This window comes from Lepisosteus platostomus, chromosome 12, assembly GCF_059453375.1.
Source record: "Lepisosteus platostomus isolate fLepPlt1 chromosome 12, fLepPlt1.hap1, whole genome shotgun sequence".
NCBI lineage: Eukaryota > Metazoa > Chordata > Actinopteri > Semionotiformes > Lepisosteidae > Lepisosteus > Lepisosteus platostomus.
In genome coordinates, this window is record NC_142622.1 from 15,682,835 (window position 1) to 15,708,268 (window position 25,434).

Consider the following 25,434-nt stretch of genomic DNA (forward strand, 5'->3'; position numbering starts at 1 on the left):
GAGGTTTCAAAAGGTTCAATGGCCTCAGATTTCTTCACGTGGGGAAGGTGTGATAAGAGGAGGGAAATGCTTGAATGCAGATCTAAAACAAAACAAAAAATAATGACTATGAATTGATGAAATGACTTAAACAAGATGTTTGATCAAAACAAAGGAAGTAGCTGTTGCACAAAACAATGGCCTCCAAAAGAGTCAGCTTGGTTCCCAGTGTTAGTGTCTTGTGATTTTTAATTTAGTCACTGCAATGGAATCATTTAAGGTGTCATGAGAATTTAAAACACACTTCAGAACAATGAAAAGAAATACTTAAAAACTAGTTTTTAAACAACAAAATACTGAATTATTAAGAAAAGGTTTCAAAGTATTTATGTAGACAGAGTTAAGCAGCCAAAACACACAGATATACAAAAATGTAGATCCTGCCCTCTATAGTCAAATGTTTCGTTACCTTAGTATCTAGACAGGGAGGCAGCTGAGTCCTTAAGATGCTTAAGTTACAATTTTGATCTGTCCAGGTGTCTTGACGATTAGTGTTCCAGCTGAAAGCCTCTCCCTCAACACCCTCCTCTTGCTGTATACAGCGGGTGGAAGCCTAGACCCAAGAGAAATGGCAAAATATTTAAGCAAAATAAAAATCTGTATTACAGAAAAAACACTGACTCATCATCGATACACTCAGTAGCTACTTGTAAGGTCTGGGCAGTCTACAGATCATCTCAGTTACAATGTATTCTTCACTTGAAAAACATGAGAGTCCTCCATTGCCTTCACTGACCAGAGCCTGTAGAACAATGGTGGAAAACTAGTTAGTTTCATTAGTTCAATTCAATTCAATTTTAGTTCAATTTCGTCCAAACGTGATCCTGTTATGAGAAATGGATGGGACTGGATGTTTCAGAGTTTTGAGGATTAATCAAGTCGGCCTTTTAAATGAAGATGTACGGCATACGGCTTTATCCAGGGAAATGTACACCATGTATACAAAGTTTAAATTTCTTTCCCACACGATGGAACAACATTCAGCAGTTCTGGTATTCATCTGCTCTTTGTTTCATGCTATGATTGAATCCTTTTCACTCTGATTGACAAATCACCTTCATCCCACTACTTTGCTAACTGGAGTTTGGTACTCTTTTAGCAATTTTCAACAGTATTAATAGAAAGACGGTATCATCAAAATAGCAAGCACTGTGTTATTGGAAGCAGAAAGGATTTGATTTTCTGAATTTTTCTTGGATTCAGATAGGGATAGGACCCTTTCCAACACAAGCTATACTGTACTTTCAGACGTAAAGTTTGCAGCACAGCGCGATAAGCACAAAAGTTTAACATACCTCTGCCACTTCCCAGATACACAGGAAGATAAAAGTTGGAATGAATTTAAAAGGAACTGAGGACTTGCATGCAAAGCTGCCACCCTGTTCTAGTACCATCAGTGGGACGGTGGGAGCTGTGAGTCGCAGAAAAAGGCACGAAAAGTGATGTGAAAGCACAGGAGGCAGAAAACAGAAAACAAGCAAGCAAAAAACATTAGGTGACAGGAAGTTGAAATCTAGACTGTGTTTTACTTACAATCACCAAAGTGTGTGAATGCAGCTTGAAGACCTTTTGGAGAGAGTGATGTTTTGGAATCTTTTATCACTGAAAACATGAGCCTTTTGAAGTCTTCTTTAAATCTTGAGATGTACCAGGAATGTTGAACACCTTCCTTTGACCATGATGATGGGTTCCACTGATCTTAAAGCCAAACTTTTGATGCATAGAGCTGGTTGAAATGACACGATTCTGTAGATAATCGTTGTGGCAAATTCTCTGAATTGAATTGAAGTTTTCTCAGTTAGATTTAGAAGAGATCTGTGTGTTTAGCATTTTATTTGGTGGAGTGGATAACCAGAGAACATCTTGGCAAAAACCATATCTTGAGCCTGGCAGAACTGTAGCAGTGATGTAGAGAGATAGTGAAGGATCTAAAAGTTTCCTGATGTATTTTGCCCTGTTGTTAAAAATGGATGACCTTTGACATTTTTTTATTCTGCTCTGCAGATAGCAAAATAATTGTTTTTTTTTAATTGTGCTGGATTAGGACTTTAATTTTTCATAAAATGACTCTGCTTAGATCCTCATACACATATATAGAAATATAAAGCAATATATATATTTTAAATCCGGTATACAGCATTGTGTTTATATTCATTTTGGCTTAGAGAGGGCTATTTCAGAACAACATAGACCTAAGAAAAATAATATTTTTTAAAATAATAAAAATATAAATTTAAAAGCAAATAGGGCCAGAAGAATTTTTGATTGCCCTTTTAATTTAAAGTTCAGCAAATGTATTATGTAAATGAAAAAATAGTGTTAACCAGTGTCTACCACTGAAAACAATGTTAAATCAGTTTTGGACATTCAGATAAGAAATAAAAATGTCAAGGTTAAATGTGCTAATACAACTGCTAAAATGGCAACAAAACAGTCTAAAATTAGATTTGTTTCATTATAGAAAGGACAAGTTTAGCTTAGGATATTCTTTTTAGAATATAGTAAGAAGAATTAGAAATTACATCCAGCAATAGTGTACTAATATTTATTCAGCACTGCAACATCCCAACTCAACCACATGCAGAGCAGAATAAATAAGGTCTTTTTCAAAACTACTATTATGCAACTGCGGAGTGCAATGGCTGTACTGTTTTGAAGACTGCTTGTTCTTCAGAGCTGCAGTTCCTATGCACAGAGAGGAGAGCTTGTGCAAGTTCTGCCATATTCAACCCACCATGGGGTCCAGCATCATATCGCCGACCATAGCTTGCTGAAGAGTAGGAGGAGGATGAAAATGTCATAGAAAAGGGAGAACCAGATGCATCAAAACTGCCCCGTCTTGAGCCTGATCGTGATCCTGTCCTGGATCCTGATCGGGATCCTGAGGCTGACCCAGCTCCACTAACATTGTAGGGACTGTATAGCCCTTTGGTTGACTGCGAAGAGGCCTCCAAAAGACGAAGGCCAGAACCTTCTTCGACCATACTTCTGTCCATCGCGTCCTTGTAAGAAATCTTTAGCTTTGTTTTGGGGCAAGTTAGATATTTGGAATAAGCACTCACATCTCTAAGCTTCTGTGCAGTACGTGCGTCTAAAGTGCCTTTCCTAATGGCCTCATCCAGTGGTACTCTGCCAGGAACATCAGGTTCAATGAGCCCACCGGTGAGGTACTGTACCTCCAAGAATCGCTGACCAGCTTCATAGTAAAGCCAGCCCTTTTTCAATGCTTGGGCAGCAGACATTTTTGTCTTAGTTCTGGGATCTTCAAAACCATTAAAGGCCTTCTGGGCTAGATTGATGCGGTCAACCATGATCTTGTCCACAAGTCCTTTGTTCAATGCATCAGCAACTGAGAACTTCTCCCCAGTGTTGGGGTCAATGATTCCTCCTGTGCAAGCCTGAGCCTCTAACAGTCTTTGACCAGTGATATTGTCCACAAGGTTTCGGTGCATGGCTTCAGTAATAGAAACCTTCTCTAAAGTGTCAGTATCCAAAATCCCAGCAACTGGGCCCGTTTCTTCAGTGGGGTCACTCCACGTGGTAGCTGGAGTCCTGATTGCAGGGATGGGACTCATAGGATATGATGAGGAGGACCCAACAGAGGAAGATCTGGAGCGGAATCCAGTCATGTTTCCTGACAGCATATCAGCGAATTCTGTGATGGATAGAGTGCCAGCCCGGTACTGATCCAGGGCAGATTGATCAATGAGGCCTCGAGAAATGGCATCATCAATGTCATACTGTCTGCCAGACCTCCTGTCAATGATCATGGATTTCACCACACCATCAGAGGAAGAGATAGTGATTTCTTCCCACTCACACTCCTGCTCTGCAAGCTCCATGTAGGTCTGATGATCAATTAGTCCTTTGCGGTAAGCCTCATAAACAGACATCTCCTTGCCTGTCTCTGGATCCACAATGACCACTCTCCGTTTACGGACAGATGATTTGGAGGATGTTTTCCTTTCTCGCTTTTTCTCTTTCAGGAGGAGAAGAACTAGGCCAGTCTCAGGATCTGTAATGCACCTTTCCATTAGTTGCAGGTAAGTTAAGTTCTCCTCAGTGTTTGGATCAAAGAAACCTTTAGTGTCATCATTTGGATCAGTGAGTATCTTGTTCATCTCTTCATCAAACAGGCCACGTTTGTAAGCCACCTCTACCGGCAAGCGATGACTTTCCTCTGGATCAATGATACCACCAGTAGCAATCTGGGCTTCCAGCAGACGAATGCCATGGTCTTTTAGGATAAGACCTTTCTTCATAGCCTGGAACAAAGAGATTGTCTTGCCAGAATAGGGATCTCGGTAACCTGTTACAGCTCGTTCAGCAGAGAGAAGCTTGTCTTTGAACTCGGGGCCAACAATCCCCATCATCACTGCTTCATTTACAGTCAGTTTCATATTCTTTATTGGGTCAATCACATAACCAGTAGAAGCTTGAGCTTCCAGAAGTTCGAACGCAGTTCCAGGTCTAATCATGTTCTTTTTCATGGCTTGATAGACTGTGAGAACGTCCTTACTAGACTCTACATACACACCAGCAATGCAGCTTGTGCCTTCTAGGTACTTCTGAAGTCCCTTGCTAACTTCTTCAACAGTAGTCAAGCCTTCATTGAGATCACTGACTATCTTTTGGTCTATAATCTCAGAGCGCAACAATTCTTCTATTGTGATTTGCTTTCTCAGACCCTTAAACATAAGCCTCCTATCTGCCAGGGATAGCAAATGGAGACCACTGTCCTTTTGAACTTTGCACCTTCTCAGCAGCTGTGCATAAGTAAGCTTTTCCTCTGTAACTGGGTCCTGATACCCTTTACTGTCCCCGTTTGGATCAGAAAGTCTTTCATTTGTCTCTTTATTAATGTATCCACGTTGCAAAGCAACATCTATTGGAAGGTGGAAGTTGTATTCTGGATCCATTAGGCCACCAGTAGCAATCTGTGCTTCCAATAACTTCAGAGCATACTCTTCTGGAATCAAGTCTTTTTTCATTGCCTGGAAGAGGGAAATTATTTTGCCAGTGTAAGGATCCCGATAACCTGTGACTGCTCTCTCAGCTGAAAGAAGTTTATCGTGGATCTCAGGGCCCACAAGACCTTTTCGCACAGCCTCATCAACAGTTAGCATTTCCTCTTTCACTGGGTCAATCATGAACCCTGTTGCTGCCTGAGCCTCCAGTAAACCCATAGCTATTTCAGGCTTAATTAGACCTCTTTTCATTGCTTGATAGATGCTGATCTTCTCTTTACCAGAATCAGCCAGAATACCAGCCACACTCCCTGTACCAAACAGGTAATGTTTCACACTCTCAATTTCCATGATTTCTCGAATTGTCTTTTTTCCTTGTTTCAACAAATTGTAGGTTTCTAGGTCAATGATCCTGGCGCTATATAACTCTTCAATTGTAACTCTTCGCCGAATCACATCACAAGAGATGTGCTGCTGTTGCGTTATGATTTCTCTTTGCTCAATTATTTCAATAATGATGATGATCATGCGCTCCTTTGTAATTCTGCCTGAGCGATACTCTTCAAGCAGCTTCTGCCTTTCTCCTTCAGGAAGGAGATCTGAGTTCATGATATCCCACAGGGACACAGATTTTCCAGCAAGGCTTTCATGTGGTATGTCAACTTGCGTATTTGCCAAGTCATTCTTTGTCTGTTCTTCAGTATATATGAAAGTCTTCTCTACCACAGATGGTGCCTCTGTTTTTGAAAGGGGTATTAAGCACAAGCCTGTGTCTGGATCTCTCATACACCTTTCTTTCAGATGTTTGTAAGAGACTTTTTCATTAGTATTGGGGTCAAAGAAACCTTTGCTGTCATCTGACGGATCTGAGAGAGTCTTGGTCATTTCAGGACTCAGATAGCCTCGCTTATAGGCTACTTCAACAGGCACACGATGGCTATTTACTGGATCAATGATGCCTCCAGTGGCTATTTGAGCTTCCAAGAGTGGAATGGCATGTTCATTCACTGTAAGGTCCTTCTGCATTGCTTGAAATAGGGAGATTGTATTACCAGTGTAAGGATCTTTATAGCCAGTTACAGCTTTTTCAGCCAATAGAAGTTTTTCATGAAGTTCAGGGCCAACAATGCCTGTTTTCACTGCATCATCTACAGTAAGCCTCTGCTTCTTGACTGAATCAAGAATGAAACCAGTTGCTGCTTGTGCTTCCAACAATGCAAGGGCTGTATTGGGTCTTAAAAGTTTTTTCTTCATAGCCTCATAAATATTCATTTTTTCTTTTGTAGGTTCAACATAAACTCCTGCTATGCTGTCAGTCCCTTGCAGGTATTTCTTCACTGAGTCAATTTCACTTACTTCTTTTGGTGTCTTTTTGCCTTGCTGCAGCTGATCATAAGTAGTTTTATCAATAATCTGGGAGTCAAGCAACGAGCTGGCAGGGATAGGAGCTCTGAGGCCATTGAAGCTGACCTGCTCTTGTTTTTTTGTTTCTTTTTCATCAATGATAGTGATTACAATTTTAATGATCTTCTCAATTGTCACTTTACCCATCCTGTATTGCCTTATTAGCTCAATCCTTTGTTCCTCTGTCAGGTATTCTGAGTTTATTATTTCCCAGATGGTTACTTTCTTTCCTTTAAAGGGTCCAGATGGTAATTCTAATGTAGCTTGGTTTAAAGCCTCTTTAGTCTGGACTTCTGTATAGGCCTGCTCCTCCTTTGCTTTAATAGCTTGTTCTGAAAGCGGCAACAACTGAAGACCAGTCTCTTTGTCAGTGATACATCGTTTCAGGAGCTGAAGGTAAGTGACATTCTCTTGAGTATTTGGGTCAAAGAAACCTTTGGTATCATCAGTTGGGTTGCTGAGGATCTTGTTCATTTCATCATCAAAATAGCCACGCTTGCAGGCAACATCAAGTGGAATACGATGACTTTTGACTGGGTCAATGATGCCTCCAGTAGCCAGCTGAGCTTCTAACAATCGGATCCCCTGATCTTTATGGATCAGGTCTTTCTTCATTGCCTGGAATAAGGAGACAGTGTTTCCAGTATAAGGGTCCTTGTATCCAGTTACAGCCCTCTCAGCGGAGAGTAGCTTCTCATGTAATTCAGGGCCAACAAGGCCTGCTTTCACTGCCTCATCTACTGTGAGTTTCTGATTTTTGATTGGGTCAATTACATATCCAGTAGCAGTTTGGGCTTCCAACAGATTTAATCCAGTTCCTGGTCTTATGAAGTCTTTCTTCATGGCCTGATAGAAAGGCAGTTTTTCTTTGGTTGATTCAATCACTACTCCAGCAATGCTATTTGTACCCTTCAAGGACTTCTTGACAGGCTCGAGCTCAGACACTTCTTTCACAGATTTCTTTCCCTGGTGCAACTGGTTATACATGTCTTTGTCAATAATTTTAGAATCTACCAGTTCACTAGCAGGAACAGGAGCCCTAAGGCCATCAAATGCAATTTCTTTTTGCTTTTCACCATCTTCAACCACAGTAATAATGATCTTAATGATTTTTTCCACTGTGATTTTTCCTGTTTTGTACTGCCGAATGAGGTCCCTTCTTTGTTCCTCAGTGAAGTACTCAGAGTTAATAATTTCCCATATGGTGACCGTCTTCCCCTTGAACTTCCCAAATGGCACAGAGACAGTAGCTTTGCTAAATATATCTTTAGTTTCTTCGTCAGTGTATGTCCTTTCACTTTGAGCAGCTTTTTCTGTAATTGGGAGGAGGAACAAGCCTGTTTCAGGATCGGTAGTGCACCTGTCTAATAACTGCAAGTATGTGAGGTTTTCCTGAGTGTTTGGATCAAAAAATCCTTTTGTGTCATCAGTAGGATCCGACAAAATCTTGTTAATTTCTGCATCAAACTGGCCTTGCTTGAAGGCTGTCTCAATGGGCACGCGGTGGCTGTTAACGGGATCAATGATTCCACCAGTAGCTATCTGTGCCTCCAGCAGTCTGATGGCATGGTCTTGGACAATAAGACCCTTTTTCATGGCTTCAAAGAGGGAAATTTTATTGCCTGTGTAAGGATCTTTATAACCTGTAACTGCCCTTTCAGCAGAGAGCATTTTGTTATGCAGTTCAGGTCCAATGAGGCCCTCTTTCACAGCCTCATTAACAGAAAGCTTTTTATTTTTAACTGGGTCAACGATGTATCCAGAAGCTGCTTGTGCTTCAAGCAGGACTAAGCCAGTGCCAGGAGCAATTCTGTGATCCTTCATAGCGTCATAGATGCTCATTTTCTTGTTTGGCTTTAACAAAATCCCCCCTATGCAGTTTTTCCCTTTAAGATACATTTTCAGGTTTTCATTCTGACTTAGCTCCTGCACTGTGGTGCTACCTTTCTTTAGCTTATCCCAGAGATCTTTGCTTAATAAGCCAACTTCTACAAGCCTGCTTGCAGGGACCTTCTCTCTAATTCCATCAAATGCTAGCCCTGCTTCTCCATTCTCTTTGATGCCATCAACGTCATCTCTGGGACTTCGGCCATTGTAGACGCTCTTGGTTGTTTCCACCTGAGTTATATTAACTAGTTCATCTTCTGGAACATCATCAGTCTGGATCATCATTTCTTTTGTCTGAGGTGCAGCTGGTTTCTGCACAACTTGTAGTTGCTGCAGTTTCTCTCGAAGCTTCTGGTTTTCCCCTGCGAGCAGTTTTTCTTGTTCAAGCCTTTTCTTTTCAAGTTCCTGCAACTCCTTCTGCTTGCTAAGAACCTCTTTCTCAGCCTCCTTTTGCTTTTGAAGAGCAGCATCCATGGTGGCTTTCAGTTTCTTCTTCTCCTCTTCCAATTGCTTCCTCTGTCTCTCCTGTTCATCCTTCAGGGCCTTGGCCTTCTTAACCTCCTCCTCAAATTGTTTTTCCAGTTTCTTCTTCTCCTCTTCAATGAATTTTTCCTTTTTCAGAAGTGTTTCCTTTTCTGTAATAAATGTTTGTTGAAGAATGGTCTTTTCCTGTTTAATTTGTTCCTGCTGTGCATTAGCCATCTAGGAGGGAAAACAAAGAATAACAAGTTAATATTTTAAACATTACTACAACTTTGGTACCACAAAAACATGCAATATTTAAAATAAATTGTATACACAATCTATCAGAAAACAACATTTGATTGAAGTCTATTAGGAATTCCCAACTATAGCTGTGTGACATTCTTTCTCATATGATATTTTGAACACGTTACTGTTAGAAACTTAATTCATTGTGAGGATATGAATACAAGAAAGAAGGGTTAGTTGTGTTTCATGTTGTAGAAAACTATATGCATGCATGCTGCACTAAAAAAAACAGTACCTCTTTAGACTTATTCTGCAAATCTTCAGCTTCCTTTTTGAGCTTCTCCTTCTCTTTTTCAAGTTCAGCAATGGCTTTGCGAAGCTCGTCAGCCTCCTTGCTGCTCTGTAATCTCTGTACTTCTAGTTTTTCCACAACAGTCAGTTTCTCCCTTGTTGAAAGCTCAGTCTCATGGAGACGAGCACTGATCGCATCAGCCTGTTTCTTAAACTTGCGAGCTTCATCCTCAGCCTTGGATTGGGCTTCGCTGAGCTGCGAGACTCTCAGTTTCAACTTCTCTGCCTCAGCTGTTATTTCCAGCTGCCTCTTGCGCTCAGCCTCTAGAGTCTTATGGAAGCCTTCTGTTTCTTCTTCCAGTCTTTGCTGCATCAGCTGCTTATCCTCCAACAGTTTCTGAGCCTGTTCTTGTGCAAGGTCCTTTTGTCTCTGGAGCATTTCTGCTTCTGCCCTTAGTTTAGATGCTTCCTGGATTGCTTGCATTTTCTCCTTCAGCATTTTCTCTGCAAGGGCTCTCTGCTGTGCTAGATCATCTTCAGCTATCTGCCTCAAACGAGCAGCTTCCTGGGCTTCAATACTGAGTCTAGCAGCTTCTTCAGCCAGTTTCTTCATGTTTTCAGCTTCCTCTTCCAGGAACTTCTGAGTGTTGTCCTTGTCTCTTTTTATCAGTCTTTGGTTCTCCTCCTCAATTCTCAGCTTCAGCTTCATCAGCTCTTCCATTTGGATTCGGACTTTGAACAGTTCTTCTTCCACTTGGGCCTTTTGCTTGACTGCATCACCAACTTCATCCTTGAGGCGCTGCAGCTCTGCATCTAGAAGGTCTTTCTGTTTATCAGTCTCATCCAGCTGCAGCTTCACCTTGGTCAGCTCTTGCTCTACCTGGGACTTCTGCTTCAGAGTTTGTTCTGCAAGCTTTTTGTGCTTTTCCATCTCTGCATCCGCTTGGTGCTTCTGCTTGAGAGCTGCTGCCTCGGCTTGGGCACGTTTAGCGGCCTCAAATTCAGCCTCTTTCCGAAGTCTTTCTGCATCTTCCTGAGCTTTGGCTTGCTTGGCAGCCTCGATTTCGGCTGCTTGTTTTTGCCGTTCAGCGTCTTCTGCTTGTTGACGAAAGAGAGCAGCTTCCTGTTCTGCTTTTTGTTTGGCCCTCTCAGCTTCTTCAGCCAATTTTTTAGCCTTTTCAAATTCTTGTTTCATTTTGTTCTGGAAAAGTTCATCTTCTTTCTGTTGGACAAGAACAACCTGAGCCTTCTCTTCTGCAATGATGCATTTCTGGGCAGCTTCTGTGGCGAGAAGAATCTGTTTCTCTGCTTCTTTCTCAGCTATCTCTTTCTGTTTTTTAGCCTCTTCAGCTTTCTTTTTGAGACGTTCCACTTCTTCCTGAGCAGCCTTACGTTGTCGAGCAGCTTCTTCTTCAGCAGCAGTGATCTTCTTCACTTTCTCCTCAGCTTCCCTGCGCCGTTTCTCTTCCATGAGGGCAAGCTGGCGTAGTTTTTCAGCTTCTTGCTCAGCTTGAAGCTTACTGTGCTGTGTTTCCTCTGCGATGTTTTTGAGTTTGTTCAGTTCTAACTCAAGGTCCAGCTTTCCTGATGAGGCTTTCTCAAAGTTAAGTTTCAGGATGCGTATCTCCTCCTCTACTATCCTTCTCTGTTTTACAGTCTCCTCCACAATTGTCTTCTGCCTTTCCAATTCATTGTCAGAAGACTTCTTCAGCTGGTTAATCTTCTCTTCAATATCTTGTTTGTGCTGTGTTGCCTGTTCCTCAAGGATCTTGCGTTGGTAAGCTTCATCTTCAGCCTGTCTTCTCAGTCTCTCATTTTCTGCCTCTTTCTCTTTGAGGGCAATCTCTGCTTCAGTTTTGAGGCGAGTGGCCTCATTGATTGCAGCCAGCTTTTCCTTGAGAATCCTTTCAGCTTCTGCTCTCTGTCGGGCTGCTTCTTCCTCAGCAATCTGCCTCTGTTTCTTGGCTTCCTCAGCTATAGAGCGCAGCTTTGATGCCTCTTCAGCAAGTTCCCTCATCTTACCTGCTTCAGCCTCAAGGAGCTGCTTGCTCTTTTCAGTGTTTGACATTGTCTCCTTTTCAGTTTTTGCCTTTAACTGGAGAAGAACATCCATTTCAGCCCTCACTTTGGCAAGCTCTTCCTCCAGTTGCTTTCTCTGTTGAACTGCTTCATTTACCTCATTTTTCAGGCGGTAAAGTTCTTCATCTAACAAAGACCTCTGTTGTTCAGCATGATCAAACTCGGCCCTCAGGCGGATGAGCTCCTGCTCAGCAGAAAGCTTCTGTTGGGCTGTCCCTTCAGCCAATTTCCTTTGTTTAATTAGTTCTTGCTCAGCCATTTCTTTTTGCTTTAGAGCAGCTTCTTCAGCCTTGGCTCTCTTCCTAGCTTCGCGTTCAGCCTCTTCTTTCTGCTTTTCTGCCTCTTCCTGTGCAACACTTTTTTTGTGGGCTTCTTCCTCAGCCTGGAGCCTCAGGCGAAGAGCTTCATTAGCTTTCTGCCTCCACTTTTCCAGCTCCTTTTCAGCTTCCTCTCTGGCCTTGTCAGCCTCTTCTTGTTGCTTCTTAATACGCTCTGCCTCCTCCTGTAACTGGATGACAGTAACATTCTGATGCTTGAGTGATTCCTCCAACTTCGTTGTCTTCTCAGCAAAAGACATTCGCTTGCTTTGAAGCTCTGCTGCAGCACTTTTCTGTGCTACTTCTTGTGCCAACTTGATTTGTCTGTCTTTCTCCAACTCTGCTTGTTTCCTCCTTCTTTCAGTCTCTTCTGCTTGCATTTTAAGCTTCTCTAAGTCCTCCAAGGCCTTTTGCTTTTGTTTAGCAGCCTCTTTTTCTGCTTCTATTTTCTTCTTCAGTTCCTCTTCAGCCTTTCGCTTTTTCTGGGTCTCTTCGTTCACCTGCTTTCGGAGCTTTTCAGCTTCATCCTGGGCAGCTTTCCTGAGTTTTTCTGCTTCTTCGGCCCTGTCTCTTAATTGCTGGAGTTCGGCTTCGGCTGTAGATTTCTGCTTCATTGTTGCCTCTAACTGGATCCTGATGATATGGATTTCCTCCTCAATCTTTGTGCGACTCAACAGGGCTTCCTCTACCTGCTGACTTTTAGACTTAATCTGTTGCTCGGAGAGGTTTTTGAGTTCATGAAGCTCCTGCTGGATGTTGAGTTTTTGCTTCTCTGCATCAACAGCAACCACCTCTCTCTTGCTGACCTCTTCTTGCATTCTGAGTTTCAGCTCATCAGCTTCCTTTTCTGCCTTGCTTTTGGCTTTTGCATGAGCCTCAGCTAACTGCTTCTGTTTCTCTAACTCAGCCTGCATCTCTGCCATCTTTTTTCTCTCTTCCTCCTTTAGTTTCTCAGCAGCTTTCTGTATTAGCAAAAGCAAACGGCAAAAAAGAAAATAAAAATAAGTAAGTACAGTAGTCTATATTAAGTCTACAAGCAAATTAAAAATATATTAATGTTATTAAGCAGGTTTGTAAATAAAGCTACAACTAGATCAATAAGGAATTACATAAGTTCTGAAACTTTAACAAAGATGTCATGTAACATTTACTGAATGTATGGAACACAGAACAAGACATTACACCACAGCAATTCAGTTTAGATACAGTTTGGATCTAGAATGGATTCATGCAATTGAAATTGCCCTTGATGTCTTGAAAGGCAAAATCGCTTCTACTTCACACATTAATTCATCCAGAATACATGAAGCACAGGATATAGGGATGGATCCTTTATTCATACAAGACTGATTTAGAAAATTCTAAATGTATTTATTCCATCAGCCTGAGTCATATATTCACTTACACTGGGATATACAGTGGGTTCCTTTTCATTGAATCAACATAAGATGTTAAGAACTTCTTATACAAGGAAAGGATATACAATGATTCTGATAATTAGGTTGACTACAGCAGAAGAACTTTCTCTGTACTTTCTATAATTTGATCAAATACAATTTAAAGCAAAAGACAAGTTTAGATCAGGCCAACACTGCACAAAAGTATTTGGCAAGAAAAACCTTTGAAGCCTTCAGACTTCTTCCCTTCCAAATTTCAATTAGCAATTTATGGAATGTTGAGGCAAGGCCTTAAAGAATGAATGTTAGACTACAGATGTGTTATCTAAAATTATGTCAGATAATTGATGAATTTTTGCTCACTTCAGCAAAAGTGATTAGGCACTGCACAGCAGACAAACCTAGCCAATCCCCAATCCTCTGCCTTAATACACAAAAAGACTAGTGATGCAGCAAAACAAAGTGTGGGACTGATGGAGAGAGATGGCAGCGCAGTGAAACCTCATTAATTAGACTGTAATCCTGTTCTTGCATCAAAGGTAGCTCAATGTTTAGATAGTTTACAACACAAGATTCGAATTAATATGAATTTAATTTAATATTAATAAAATAATCACATTTTTACATGTGTAGGTTCTGAAGAAAAGTCTTTGTGCAATTCAGATCTACTATGTAGGCAAAAAAGATACAATTACACGGTAGTCACAAAACCTGAAATGCACAGAAACTAAAAAAAGGTGCTCTATGACTGGAATTGACTGAAGAAGGTGCAATAATAGTATATTTATAGGTCTACTATCAAGACAAACACAAGCTGAAATCTAAGTAAAGACGTTTCACACCAATTCAGGCCCGGTGAGAAGGTGATAGCTGCAATGAACATGGTGGGTTTGAATACCTGGTGCTTTGTGGATAATTTACCTCTTTAGCGCCAAACAAGGCAAACATTCATCATGACAAAGCACTGGCAAGCAGTTTAGAGAAGCAAAAGAAAGTTAGGGTTAGAAAAGAAAGGGAAAAAATAAGGCATGTTAATTTTGAAAAGTAAAGTTAAAAAAGTGAGAGTCAGCCTGAAGCATACTCAATTTAAAATCCAAACCAAACTAAATGAAAGCCTGCAGCAAGGCAAAGCTATCTCACAACTACACTTGAATAACAGTGTTATAAGACAACAGCCAAATTATTTCACCCTTAGTTTTGAATGTTTGGTCAACTTTCTCAGGGATGTTTATGTATTAACAGCTTAGAGAGAAATGGGCGTTTGCTTCAGGCTGAACAGTACCAAGTGTATTTGGGAAGTGTCTCGTTCCACTGAAGGAGTGCTTTCACACATAAACTCTACAGTGAATGGGAGACAAATACTGCTGGGAAATGAGGTGTGCTGCAGCACTAGCACTTGTTGATCTTTAATTCCTGATGAACACCTCATTGGTAGGATTAGGGTTTGGGTAGGATATGTGAAATTGGCATTTTGCAATCTTCCTGACTAAGCAAGCATTTTTCAGTATTTAGTACAATTAACAGGAAGAGGAACCATCTTTTTATTAATACTTACTAAAACATTAATACACAGACCCTTGGAAATCTTAATTTTCTTCTTTCTACACCTTCTAAAATTTTAATTTTATTATTTCAATTACAAAGCAACACGCTCTTGATCCTTTTGGCAGATTATGGTTTTCTTCCATTTAGACTATTTTTGTATACTTAGACTACATGAACAAAGCAGGATTTCCAGGTTTTAAGTCCCTAAACTACTGAAATCCAAAAGTTTCAACTTCAATCTATTTTGCTCCTCAGGGCAGAGAGGAAAGGAAATAACACACAGTTTGAGCAACACACAGTACACAGTACCAATGGTTTAAAACGCTTAGTGCTGTTTTTCCCCATGGAGGGTGTCACGTACCTCCTCCACCTCCAGGCGGCGCTGTGTGTCTGTGATGAACTTGATGTACTGGCTGGTCAGAGTCATGAGCTCACTGTAGCGGGTTCTCAGGGTGACATACTGAGAAAGCAACACAGCACAGGATCACATTACAAGCTGCTGTTGACAAGCTCAGTGCTGCACAGCATCATGTACCCTCTGACCCTGTTATCTACTCATGCATCGTGTTGCAGTTCATTGTCTCAGCCTCATCTCAATGCCTGTTTAAAGTACTGCACTTTCTTGAACATTGTAATTTACTACTTTTCTGTAACAACACTGCCTTGTACATCTCATCATACAATTTTGTTTAGTAAACTTGCACAAAAGCATTTCAAGTGATGCTAGCACATCGTGTTATGTTCTCTTGTAAACACTGTATTCCTTTTATTACCTTGTAAAAGTGTAAGATTTTTTTTTTTTAATAAAGATAAATCGGCAAAACACTCACTTCCTGGATGATGTTGTCAGATGCGGACTCTACTTTAGCTTTCTTGAGAGGAGAGGCCAGCGGCTCCACCATGGCTTTGTAAGTTACCAGCTGAAGCTCATAATCCTGGGAGAGGAGAGAGCTGGGGTTGGTGGGATATCTGGGACTTCAAACGTGCAGTAACAGAAATGAACTTCCGTACAGTACATTAACTCGCAAAACTCCAATGTCCACGGCACACCTGCACGCGACATCAGATGTGACAAGAAAAGGGAAACCCTGCAGCTTAAAACATGAAAAATTATCTGTTCTTAAAAGCACTTCGTTTGACCATTAACAAAAACTATGAAGCTGAAAATGCAGTAACTTAAAACAAGTTTCTCATTGCCATTACACAAAGAATGACTGAGGTCATGCTGACGTGTGTTACTGGGTCGGACACATACCTTGATGGCATCAATGTATCCCTTGGCGTACGTCTGGCACTCATCCACCTTTTCTTTGTTTTTCTCGATCTCTTCCAAGAGTTTCTGTGTATCAAAGAAGAGTTATGTTAGTAGGGACGATTTACAAATGATCATATACTCTACTATCATCATCTGCTTTAAAGAAATATGGTTAAGTTGGGAACAATACCCATAAAGATTAATATTGTAATTGCAATTATTAATTTGTGAAAAACAGTTAAAGTCCTCACCTTCTCCTGGGTGAGCTGCTCCTTGAGTGTCTTGCTGTCACCAATGGGCACGGCCTGGATCTTCTCCTGGCGCTGCTTGGCATCTCCAATCCAGTTGATCAGCCAGTCATAGCTCTCCCGGTAGTAGCGCAGCTGGCGGCCCAGCTGCTCAAGCTCGCGCTGGCGCAGATCGATCTGGGTGAAGATGCCCTGCCATCGCTCCAGCAGGCTGTTCACGCACTGGCGGTAACGCTCGAGGTCGGCGTCGCGCTCGCTGTGCACTCGGGACATGCGCTCGCTCACAGTAGCGGCTTTGCTCAGCTCACCCTCCAGACCATCAAACAAAGGCTGGTTACCCTCTGCCTCATTGCGGGTTTTCTGCGGGGAGCACAGGAACAGACGGAATGAAGCCATTGATACAGCTTGAGACATATATTGGCACCTACTCTTTCCATTTAATTAGCAACAACAACCCATGGCGCTATGGCCCCTTGTAGAGCCCTGGCCTCCTCCACCACCCTCCTCCACGACTCTCGGTCTTTGCCATCCTCTCACTCTCAACTTTCCATTTAATTAGCATGGATGTATATTCTATTCTCCTATATTAACCAATGATAAAGGTATTTTTATACAGCTATCTGCTGTAAAATTATAGAAAACTATCTTTTTAATCTGCAAAGAAGTGCTACTTACAGCACTGCAGCAATTTGCACCTCACTGGAATGACTGCCTTCAGTTAGATAATGCTTTGTTTAAAAGACTGGTCTGAAAACTAAGATAAGAGGTCAAAGGACGAATTAATTAAGCAACATCTCTTAGATGAGTGCTTCCTAACCCCAGTTCTCAGGGACCTCTGTGTCTGCTGATTTTTACTCCATGACTTACTGATTACTTTGATGAGAGTATTAAAGTGATGGCCTTGATGAGGTAGTTCTGAAACCCAGATATTGGTAGGGTACAGAACTGAAAGCAAATTATGATCGTGCCTTCTGGTTCTTGCCCCAGCTGAGATTGAAGTGTTCCTCTGGAACACGGCTAGGAGTCACTGAACCTGGTGATCATAAAGCACTGCCTGAAACAATTGACCAAAATCTTTCCTATGGTGACTATGGTCTAAGCATGATGCATCATTAATAATCATGAGGAGGAAGAACAGCTGGTTTCAAAGTGTAAATTTCAGAACTTGTTCAAACAATGTGAATGACATGTAAAGTTGAAATTTAAATTTCATTTATGTATTGTATGTCTCCCTGGCTAAAGTTGTTTGGCGAACAAATAAATTGGAAGGCAAATAATATAAGTCTGTGAAGTAAATGAGTTGTTGGAGTTGATGGTGGCAGTTTCAATCTCTACCTTGAGCTGAGTTCGGTAGGTCTCCACCTCCTTGGTCTCGGCAGGCACCTTGTTGACCTCTCTGAGGCGGTCTTCATACTTCTTGACCACTTCCTCCGCGCCCTGGGTGCTGCGGATGACCAGGTCAATCGTCTTCAGCCTGAGAGAATGAGAGTGGTAAATGAGGTTAGGGCACAGCTAACTTTCACAGCAGGAACACAAACTGGAAGCAGAGGGCAGCTGATGGATGGGTCATGTACTTGTCAAGGTAGACAGAGGAGAGGCTGTAGACATGGTCCATCTTCTGCAGGGTGATGTCAAGCTCAGAACGCAGGACTGGAGCAGAGCTGGATTGCTGAGGTGATGCCAGGACTGCCTCGGTCTTCTCTGCCACCTTGTCCAGGTTCCTCTTGATGCCCTCCAGCTCAGTGTGGATTTTCTGAGGACACAGTCAGGAAGTCAGACCTTAGCTCTAAAGTGTTTGACATAGACAGCACGATTATAAAAGCTGCATCTTGTCATTTCTGACGGAAAATACATTGGCTTGGTAATAACTATAAAGTATCTCTGTTCTGTTTACTACATTACAGGAAGTCTCCATCCCAAAAGCTTTATAAAGAACTCCTTACTCTTCTGTGCTTTTAGTGTGAATGTGTTATTTGACGTTGTGTTTTTCTGCTGGAAAATAAACTATGGAAAATGCATATCTTGATTAATATACTGTATATGCTCGGTACTATATTCTATGCATGTCTGATTTTCAGTCTGTCAATATGTCAATATGTACCATTTTTTTAAAATAACAGAATGAGCCTAACATGGCATCTCTGCACTTCATATCTAGTTTTGATTAATCACAAATAATATTCCTCCACTGGGTAGAATTCAATAATGATTACAGTCACTGGAAACTTCCTATAACAAATACATAAAATCTAATTAAATAAAAAGCACTATGTTTGTTTCTTAGGTCAACAAAGTCATTATCCAGAGCTCTGCTTTTCAAAAGGATAAAGAGTTTTATTACTTATCCAACTACAATATACAGACACCCCATTACTGATAAGACATTTATTAGAACTCTTTCCCATAAGAACAACAAAAAAGGCTTTCAGAAGATCAAAGCAAGTTGCCCACCAATATGCTGAGCAGAGACAGGAAAAATTGGACAAGATTGGGGTACAGCCTCCACATACTGTAAGTTATTTTTCCAGATCTGTCAGCCAAGTATCCACTATGTCACTCCTGTTGACAAAAAGCCATCACTGATCTCCATAGAAAGTGTCTTCACTAGTGGCATCATTGTGCGGTATAGCATTACTGCAATGCATGACAAAGATGCGCTACAAGAGGTTGTGGTGACGGCACAAAGGATTATAGGATATGCTTTACCACCAATCGGTGAGATTCACAACATCTGCTTTTGCAATAAAGCGATCCTTCATTTAGGATCCCATCCATCCCAGCCATAAACTGTTCTCCCCTCTGCGCTCTGGCAAGCAGTACCACACTATTAAACACACTAGACTCATGAACAGCTTCTATCCCACTGCAGTACGCATCCTCAACAGCTAACTGCAATGCCTCAGACTCAATACACATCTGCACTATGCACTTTTTGCATGGTCCACCATGTTTTGTTTTCTCAATACTGCATATTTACTGTCCTACAACATATTTATTGTTCTTGTTGTTACTGTTTATTATGTTTGTAATATACTGTCTACATCGTGTGGTGTTGTCTGTTGTACTGTGTGTGTCCTGAGAGATCATCGTGATTTAAGAATTCCAACATACGTGTACACATTGCAATAAACTACTCTACTGATCTCTCAAACCTGCAGAGGCACCAAATCAGGCGGCACCAAAATGGGTTTGCCTGTTGTACTATGCCCTCCCAGTGTGCTTCACTCTGCTCTCTACACCATCTGCTCGGTCCCCAAAGGCTTACTCCCTCACTCTCTCTGAAGCATATTGCATATTGCTTGTGATGCCGATCAGCAATTTGTAATAGTGAAAGAAAATGCAGCATTGGGCTTTCTTTTCTCATTTTGTTGTAGTCATTTACTTAATTTCCACTGTAAACACAAATTCCTTATAATATCAATAGATGCACCTGCGTTTGGACAAAAATGTTATTTAAAACAACTAATTGTCAATAAAACAACCCAACTGCACAACAAAAACATTTTGCTCATCACAAAGATGCTGCAACAGGGAATCCTCACTTTTACTTTTGGGTCGGGGAATCGGGACATTGATATCACGTTTATTTAATAAAAACACTTTCACGAACTTCTACTTTAAGAAATGCTAAAATATCTCAGAAGAGTAAGATGCCCTTCTGTTTAAGCCATACATACAGTATTTTAAAATGATTCTCCTCACATTTGAATAGACAATTACTGAATCTTTCTCTACAGGACGTCAATAAAAAGTAGTGTAACTTTAAGCCAGCAGTATTCCTTTACCTGAAACCCTCTGAGTGGTATTTTACAGTAGAAGAGTTTTTTTTAAACGCTAAAGTGTACTGTCCCTGTACCTTCTGCTCTGTTATCCTCTGGGCACAGTCCTTCAGGGGGTCCTTGTCCAGGGGCATTCGGATCTTGTGGATGGTGCGAGACTCACAGCCTTCCAGCTGCAGGCGGATGTCCTTGATCTGGGAGATGAAGCTCTTGCACACTGACTCGTCTTGCTCTCCTGGATTAAGAAGAATGACAATTGCATTTAAGACTCATTTTTATAGGCATAACAATTCCTTGTCATATTTGGTAAGAATTGGAGATGTAAAGAGAGACAGGCCTGATGGCTCTTAAGTTCATGTTTGGTTTTAAAATGTTTAAATATTGTTTTGACTGTTTTTTATATTGCGTTTATCACATAGGTTTACTAAGCCCCGTGTCAGCGCCATCATGTACACAATCCAACTAATGTGTATTAGTCAGAAAGAGGTTAAAATCTAGTCTGAGCAGGAACTAAAGTATTGTACAGTGTTCTAGAAGTATTGTTCTTTATTATAATATGCAATCTTATTGTCTCAAGTAATTCTGATAGAATGTCCGCATAAATTACAATACCTATCTATTCCTCTAGCAAACTGAAATAGAGTGAGTCATTTAAAATGCAACAAATGCTATGGGTTCTGTCATTCCGATTTGTTGTGTTTTTCATGCTTTATTTAACAGTATATGAAATAGTATATTTAAACGTTCACACACAGTGACAAATCAATTGAGCATTTCATTAAAATCTTCAATCTCTTAAAGAATACATCACAAAAAAGGTTTCACACCAAATCTGCACAAAGTGCAAAAACAACATGCATGTGGGTAGTTTTATCAACAGCTGCAGGGCTTCAAGCACTGTAGTGGCTAAAACACAGCAACCAGTGCGAGTATGTGATGGAAGGAGAGCACAGCTTCATCCGTCCACAAAGATTTATAGCTTTGGCCAATTAGCAACTAAGTGGGTGTCCTAAAGCAACAAAGTGGTCACCAGCATGCCACTCACCCTTCAATCTTATCATCGACCCTGCAATATGAAGTTAACAGTTATCTATTGTTTGGTTCCCATAAACCAAAGAATTATCACCCTCTAGGGTACATGCACATTGTGTAAAAGATCAAACACTTCGAGAAGCTCTGGGCAGGCAATTGAGAATATCCATTGCTTCCATCTTAATACCCCATTTAGATGACAATACAGTTATATAACTTTAGTAATATTAAAAGATGTATTTTCTTCATACACACCGAGATATTTTCATTAAATCAAATAGCTTCATCACTTGAATGCACTAAGACTGTAATTGCTTAAAAGAGTGTTAGACATGCAAGAAAAGTTTCATTCTACACTGAAAAACAAAAGAGGAAAACATACAACAAATTAGGTATAAAAACAAATTCTTATGTTAATCTTTTTTACCTAGTTTATTGGCAGCACATATAATTAAGATAAATCCATATAAATTCCTATTTTCATATAAAAATCCTAAAAATGTCTATTTTGAGGGGTGTTTCCTTTAAATTAGTACTGTAAGTTGGTAAGATGCCTACAGTGCTTGGGCAAAAAAAATCTCTCACTCCTGTAGGTGGGGTATGCGTCATTATTTAAGGAAGCTTCGTGTTATTAACAGCACCGAGGCTCAATTTTTCCAGTACCCAGATGACAAAATCAGCATGAAATATACTCTTTACTTCCTATTTGAAACATTTCCAGTGCAGTGCGGTTCAGATACTAGCTTTACTTTCTATGTTCTCTGATAAAATAGACAATTTTTGTACAAACATTTAGAGCTGCAGTTTGCTCTGAATTGGCAGAACTTTGTTGCTCACTCTTGATGGACAATCTTTGCCCTAGCTTCTTTCCAGTGAAAACACTCAGTTTTGTCACTGCTCTCCTTGTTGGTACTCCAAAGATCTACCAGTTACAGTATACGCCCTATCATGGAGGTTTTACAGATGTGGAGATCACACGCTTTCAATTCTCTAAGATTACACCACACTTCAGTTAAAATATGGATAACCTCTTAACTGTTAAGAACAGATAAACAGATAAAAAGTATTATTAACTTGAAACCTAAATAAGAAATTGTTTAGGCTACAAAGTTATATTATACTACAAAGTTCTTGACCAACAGAAGAGCTATATGCAAAAATGAATCAAAATGATTCAACCAGTTGCGAATTAGAAGATATTAACTGAAGCAATCCCTCAGAGATTATCCTCTGTAAGGATGCAGGGAGTGGTGCTGTGTGTCTACCAGGACTCACCTTTCTCCAGTGTGCGCATCAGGGTTTCGTAGTGGTGGGTGGACTTGCTGTAGTCACTCTCCACCTGCATGCGGTCATCTGCTCCGAACAGCTGGGAGTCCTGACTGTCTCTCATGAAGTCCTGGTAATGCAGCTCCAGGTTCCGGAGGATCAGCCTGTACTCCTCAGGCTTCAGGGTCTTAAACTGAGGCACAAAGAAAGCCTCACGTCAGTGATTTCACCCCCTCCTCCACCTTGGATGTAAAGGTAGCAATGGACTCCCTCAAAATATGATGAATCAGCAGGAGAGAACTAATTATTACCACACTGAACTACTGCAGCATTGGATGCAGACTCAAAGCAAGTAAAACATGAACTGGCAAAACACTTTTCCAAAGAAAAAGCGACTATTCATAGAGCATTTCAATTTTATTAGTACCTGCATTCTTGAAATAAGTGAAGGCCTCACACTCATTTAAAACGTGAATGAGTAGACTTCATAATATCACAAACAGGGTGTGAAGATTATTTAGTTAACTGAATTTCCAAAACCCCTGAGCATACAGTAACTGAAGAAGGACACCACTCATCATTGTTTTCCAAAAATACTTCATTTGAAAGTAAGTTAAATTGAATTTAACTATAAACTTATGTTCTCCACTTTATCAGGAGCGAAGGGAGATGAAAAGGGGCTCTTGTCTGAAGAGCTCATATGTATAACAACTGATGCAAACAATAATTTGTATAAAATAATCTTGGTAACATTAAAATGCAAAACCAAAATCCAAAACACTGGACTACTGTATATGAAACTGCCCTTCAGTGAAAACAGCACAATCAGATATACAGATAACAGACAAGGTGATAGAACAATTATACAAAGCTCACCAAAGTTCACCACCCTCATATCCAACCACCCACTTTAACATTCTTGCAGGTTAGCCAGCTGATTAATTATGATTAGAATTCACACACAATTATTTCTTATATTGGTCAGGTATGCAATGCAATTTTTGGGGGGGGTTATCTTAATATTTCAATACCTGAGATTCATCACTCTTTCCATCTTATTTCTTCTTATTTTAGTACTAAAGTATCAACAAATTTCAAATGGAAGATTAATTAAACTTTTAGAAGCTTCTATCTTGCACCTTTACTGTTTCGCTGTCATGCTGTTTTGCCTATTCTTTTTACTTTTCTAGGTACAGCTGCATGCTTTTCATATATGAAGGCTGTAATAGAAGAGGGCCCAGTATACATATTGTGGTCCATTACTATTAAAGGGTCATAGTGTCTTCTGGTTTTCATTCTACTCAAGTTCTGATTTACTGTATTGAAACTAGCTATTGGCTCGACTAGAAAAACCTAACTTTCTTCCATTTGATTATAAAAAAGACCTTCAAAATCTTCTGGGCTAGAGAGGTGGATCTTTGGTACGATTTCCTACCATGATAATGTTCCAGGACTGAATCTGCTGAATGTCACGGATCAGGTACTGCCAGGACAGCAAGCTCTTCATGTCGATGTGCAGGTGGTGCCACATGGTTACCAACTTCTGGTGGACTGAATCCAAGCTATACACAGCACCAAAAATGTGAATTCCATAAAATACCATTTTACAATGTATGAGACAGAGGAAAAAAATAAATCTGGTGATATCTGGTGATATTTTTAATAAACTGTACTATTACCAAATATCTGTAAGACAAAAGCTTTAGACTTTTATTTGGGATGTTTTCTCTAACAACAAAAATTATCCCTATATATCTTTACTGCAACCTGAGCATGACTACATAATTCATTTCGCTTGCTTGAGCAACTGGTAACAACATCCACTGGAGTGTCCCAAAGTCCTTTGATTAACATGTGAAACCAGTCACCAGTGATAGTGGATTTCTCCAACTAAGCCAATATCTGGTTCCACATGCACGGCTCTCATACCTGGAGACAGAGTCCAGGGCCTCCTTGTTTGGAGGTGGGATGAGGAAGCACACTGATGGCACCACAGCTTCATTCCCTGAAGCATTCAGCACTTTCCACTTGAAGGGCTGGGAGTTGTTCAACAGAACGCATTCATCCCCTTTGTGCACTGTGATCTGGAGGAGAGATAGAGCAAAAACAGCTATTTTGGGCCGTTCTTTCACATGCACTGTTTGCAGAACCGTGAGCAGTGGTCAGTGACTGTTCCAAGCGTTTGCTCTGCAGACCCTCACCTCCATCTGCTTGAAGTCACACACAGCCTGGACTGGAAGCTTGCTTCTCAGGGGGTTGGCTGGGTTACGAGGCTTCAGCTGGACAATGGTCTTGGCACGCTTATTGAGCCCCGACAGGTGGGCCTTGTACTCATTTAGCTGCTCCTTCTCTTCCTGCAGGGGGAAAGAGCACAGGGAACATCAAAATGCTGCTGAGAGGATATTTTCCCCTCTCAGTCCTTAAATGCCAGTGACTTCAATACCTACAGTTTTGACTTTCGTTTCACATCATTTCAATTCTAGTCACCAATAAAAGGCCACCTTTGGTTTAATCATAAAACTTGTCAGAGAGCACTGTTTCCAGGTGCTTAGATTTTAACGGGAAAGGAACTGACAGTTTGCCGCAAGACATTCCTCCCATGTATTTATAAAAGAAACTCAGAATGAAAAATATTTTTTTTCCAGCTGGTCAAGTTTAGTTTTTAATTTGTAGGAAAAGGCCATTTATGCCATCTAGCCCATTTGGAACTTAGTAGTTAATAGATTAAAGAACATAAGAATGTGTTCACAGCAAAGACATCACTTGTAACTCCATTGATATTTATCTAAACGACACAAAATGGAAATAATAATCCTAAACGATGGCTTTTCAGGAGCTCCACAGTTACCATGGCATCCTGCAGCAGGTCCTCGAGCCGTGTGACCGTGATAGACCTGTCGCAACTGTATTTCTTCTTCATGGATTCCTGAATCTTCTTCAGGTGTTCATCCGCATCCTTCACATCTGAGAAGAACTGTAGAGGGAATCAGAAAATGCTTCTAATTTATTTGACTGATGGTAGTGATAAGGGTAATGACGGGATCAAGAAAAGTGATCAGAAAATACAAAATATTGGTCTTTAAAATGAGTTGTGATGGAAAATGAGTTCTGAAATGACAGGATTTGAAACAAATTTTCTAGAACAAAAAAAAACACTTATCTCCTTTCTCAGGGCTTTAGTCTTTCAGAGCTTCACACTGGACCGTTCTGAGTAGCA

At 40.6% G+C, this 25,434-nt stretch overlaps 1 protein-coding gene across 26 annotated transcripts in view; it reads right to left on the minus strand.

Moving 5' to 3' along the window:
- Positions 1-1,705: 1,705 nt before the first annotated feature.
- Positions 1,706-25,434, minus strand: part of LOC148651155 (plectin-like) — a 190,351-nt gene continuing 166,622 nt past the window's right edge. For 24 of the 26 annotated variants that reach the window (XM_088601083.1, XM_088601082.1, XM_088601091.1 and 21 more), the window contains 15 exons: positions 25,066-25,191; positions 24,419-24,571; positions 24,147-24,301; positions 23,653-23,779; positions 22,227-22,410; positions 20,965-20,985; positions 19,997-20,154; positions 17,715-17,893; positions 17,476-17,614; positions 16,144-16,500; positions 15,893-15,976; positions 15,468-15,572; positions 14,999-15,097; positions 9,304-12,657; positions 1,706-8,999 (listed from right to left, as the gene is read on the minus strand). In XM_088601083.1, the coding sequence (XP_088457209.1) occupies positions 2,658-8,999; positions 9,304-12,657; positions 14,999-15,097; positions 15,468-15,572; positions 15,893-15,976; positions 16,144-16,500; positions 17,476-17,614; positions 17,715-17,893; positions 19,997-20,154; positions 20,965-20,985; positions 22,227-22,410; positions 23,653-23,779; positions 24,147-24,301; positions 24,419-24,571; positions 25,066-25,191 (11,583 nt within the window). In that variant the 3' untranslated portion in view covers positions 1,706-2,657. The remainder of the gene's footprint in view (positions 9,000-9,303; positions 12,658-14,998; positions 15,098-15,467; positions 15,573-15,892; positions 15,977-16,143; positions 16,501-17,475; positions 17,615-17,714; positions 17,894-19,996; positions 20,155-20,964; positions 20,986-22,226; positions 22,411-23,652; positions 23,780-24,146; positions 24,302-24,418; positions 24,572-25,065; positions 25,192-25,434) is intronic. The other 2 variants (XM_088601072.1, XM_088601088.1) reach the window with 1 other exon arrangement.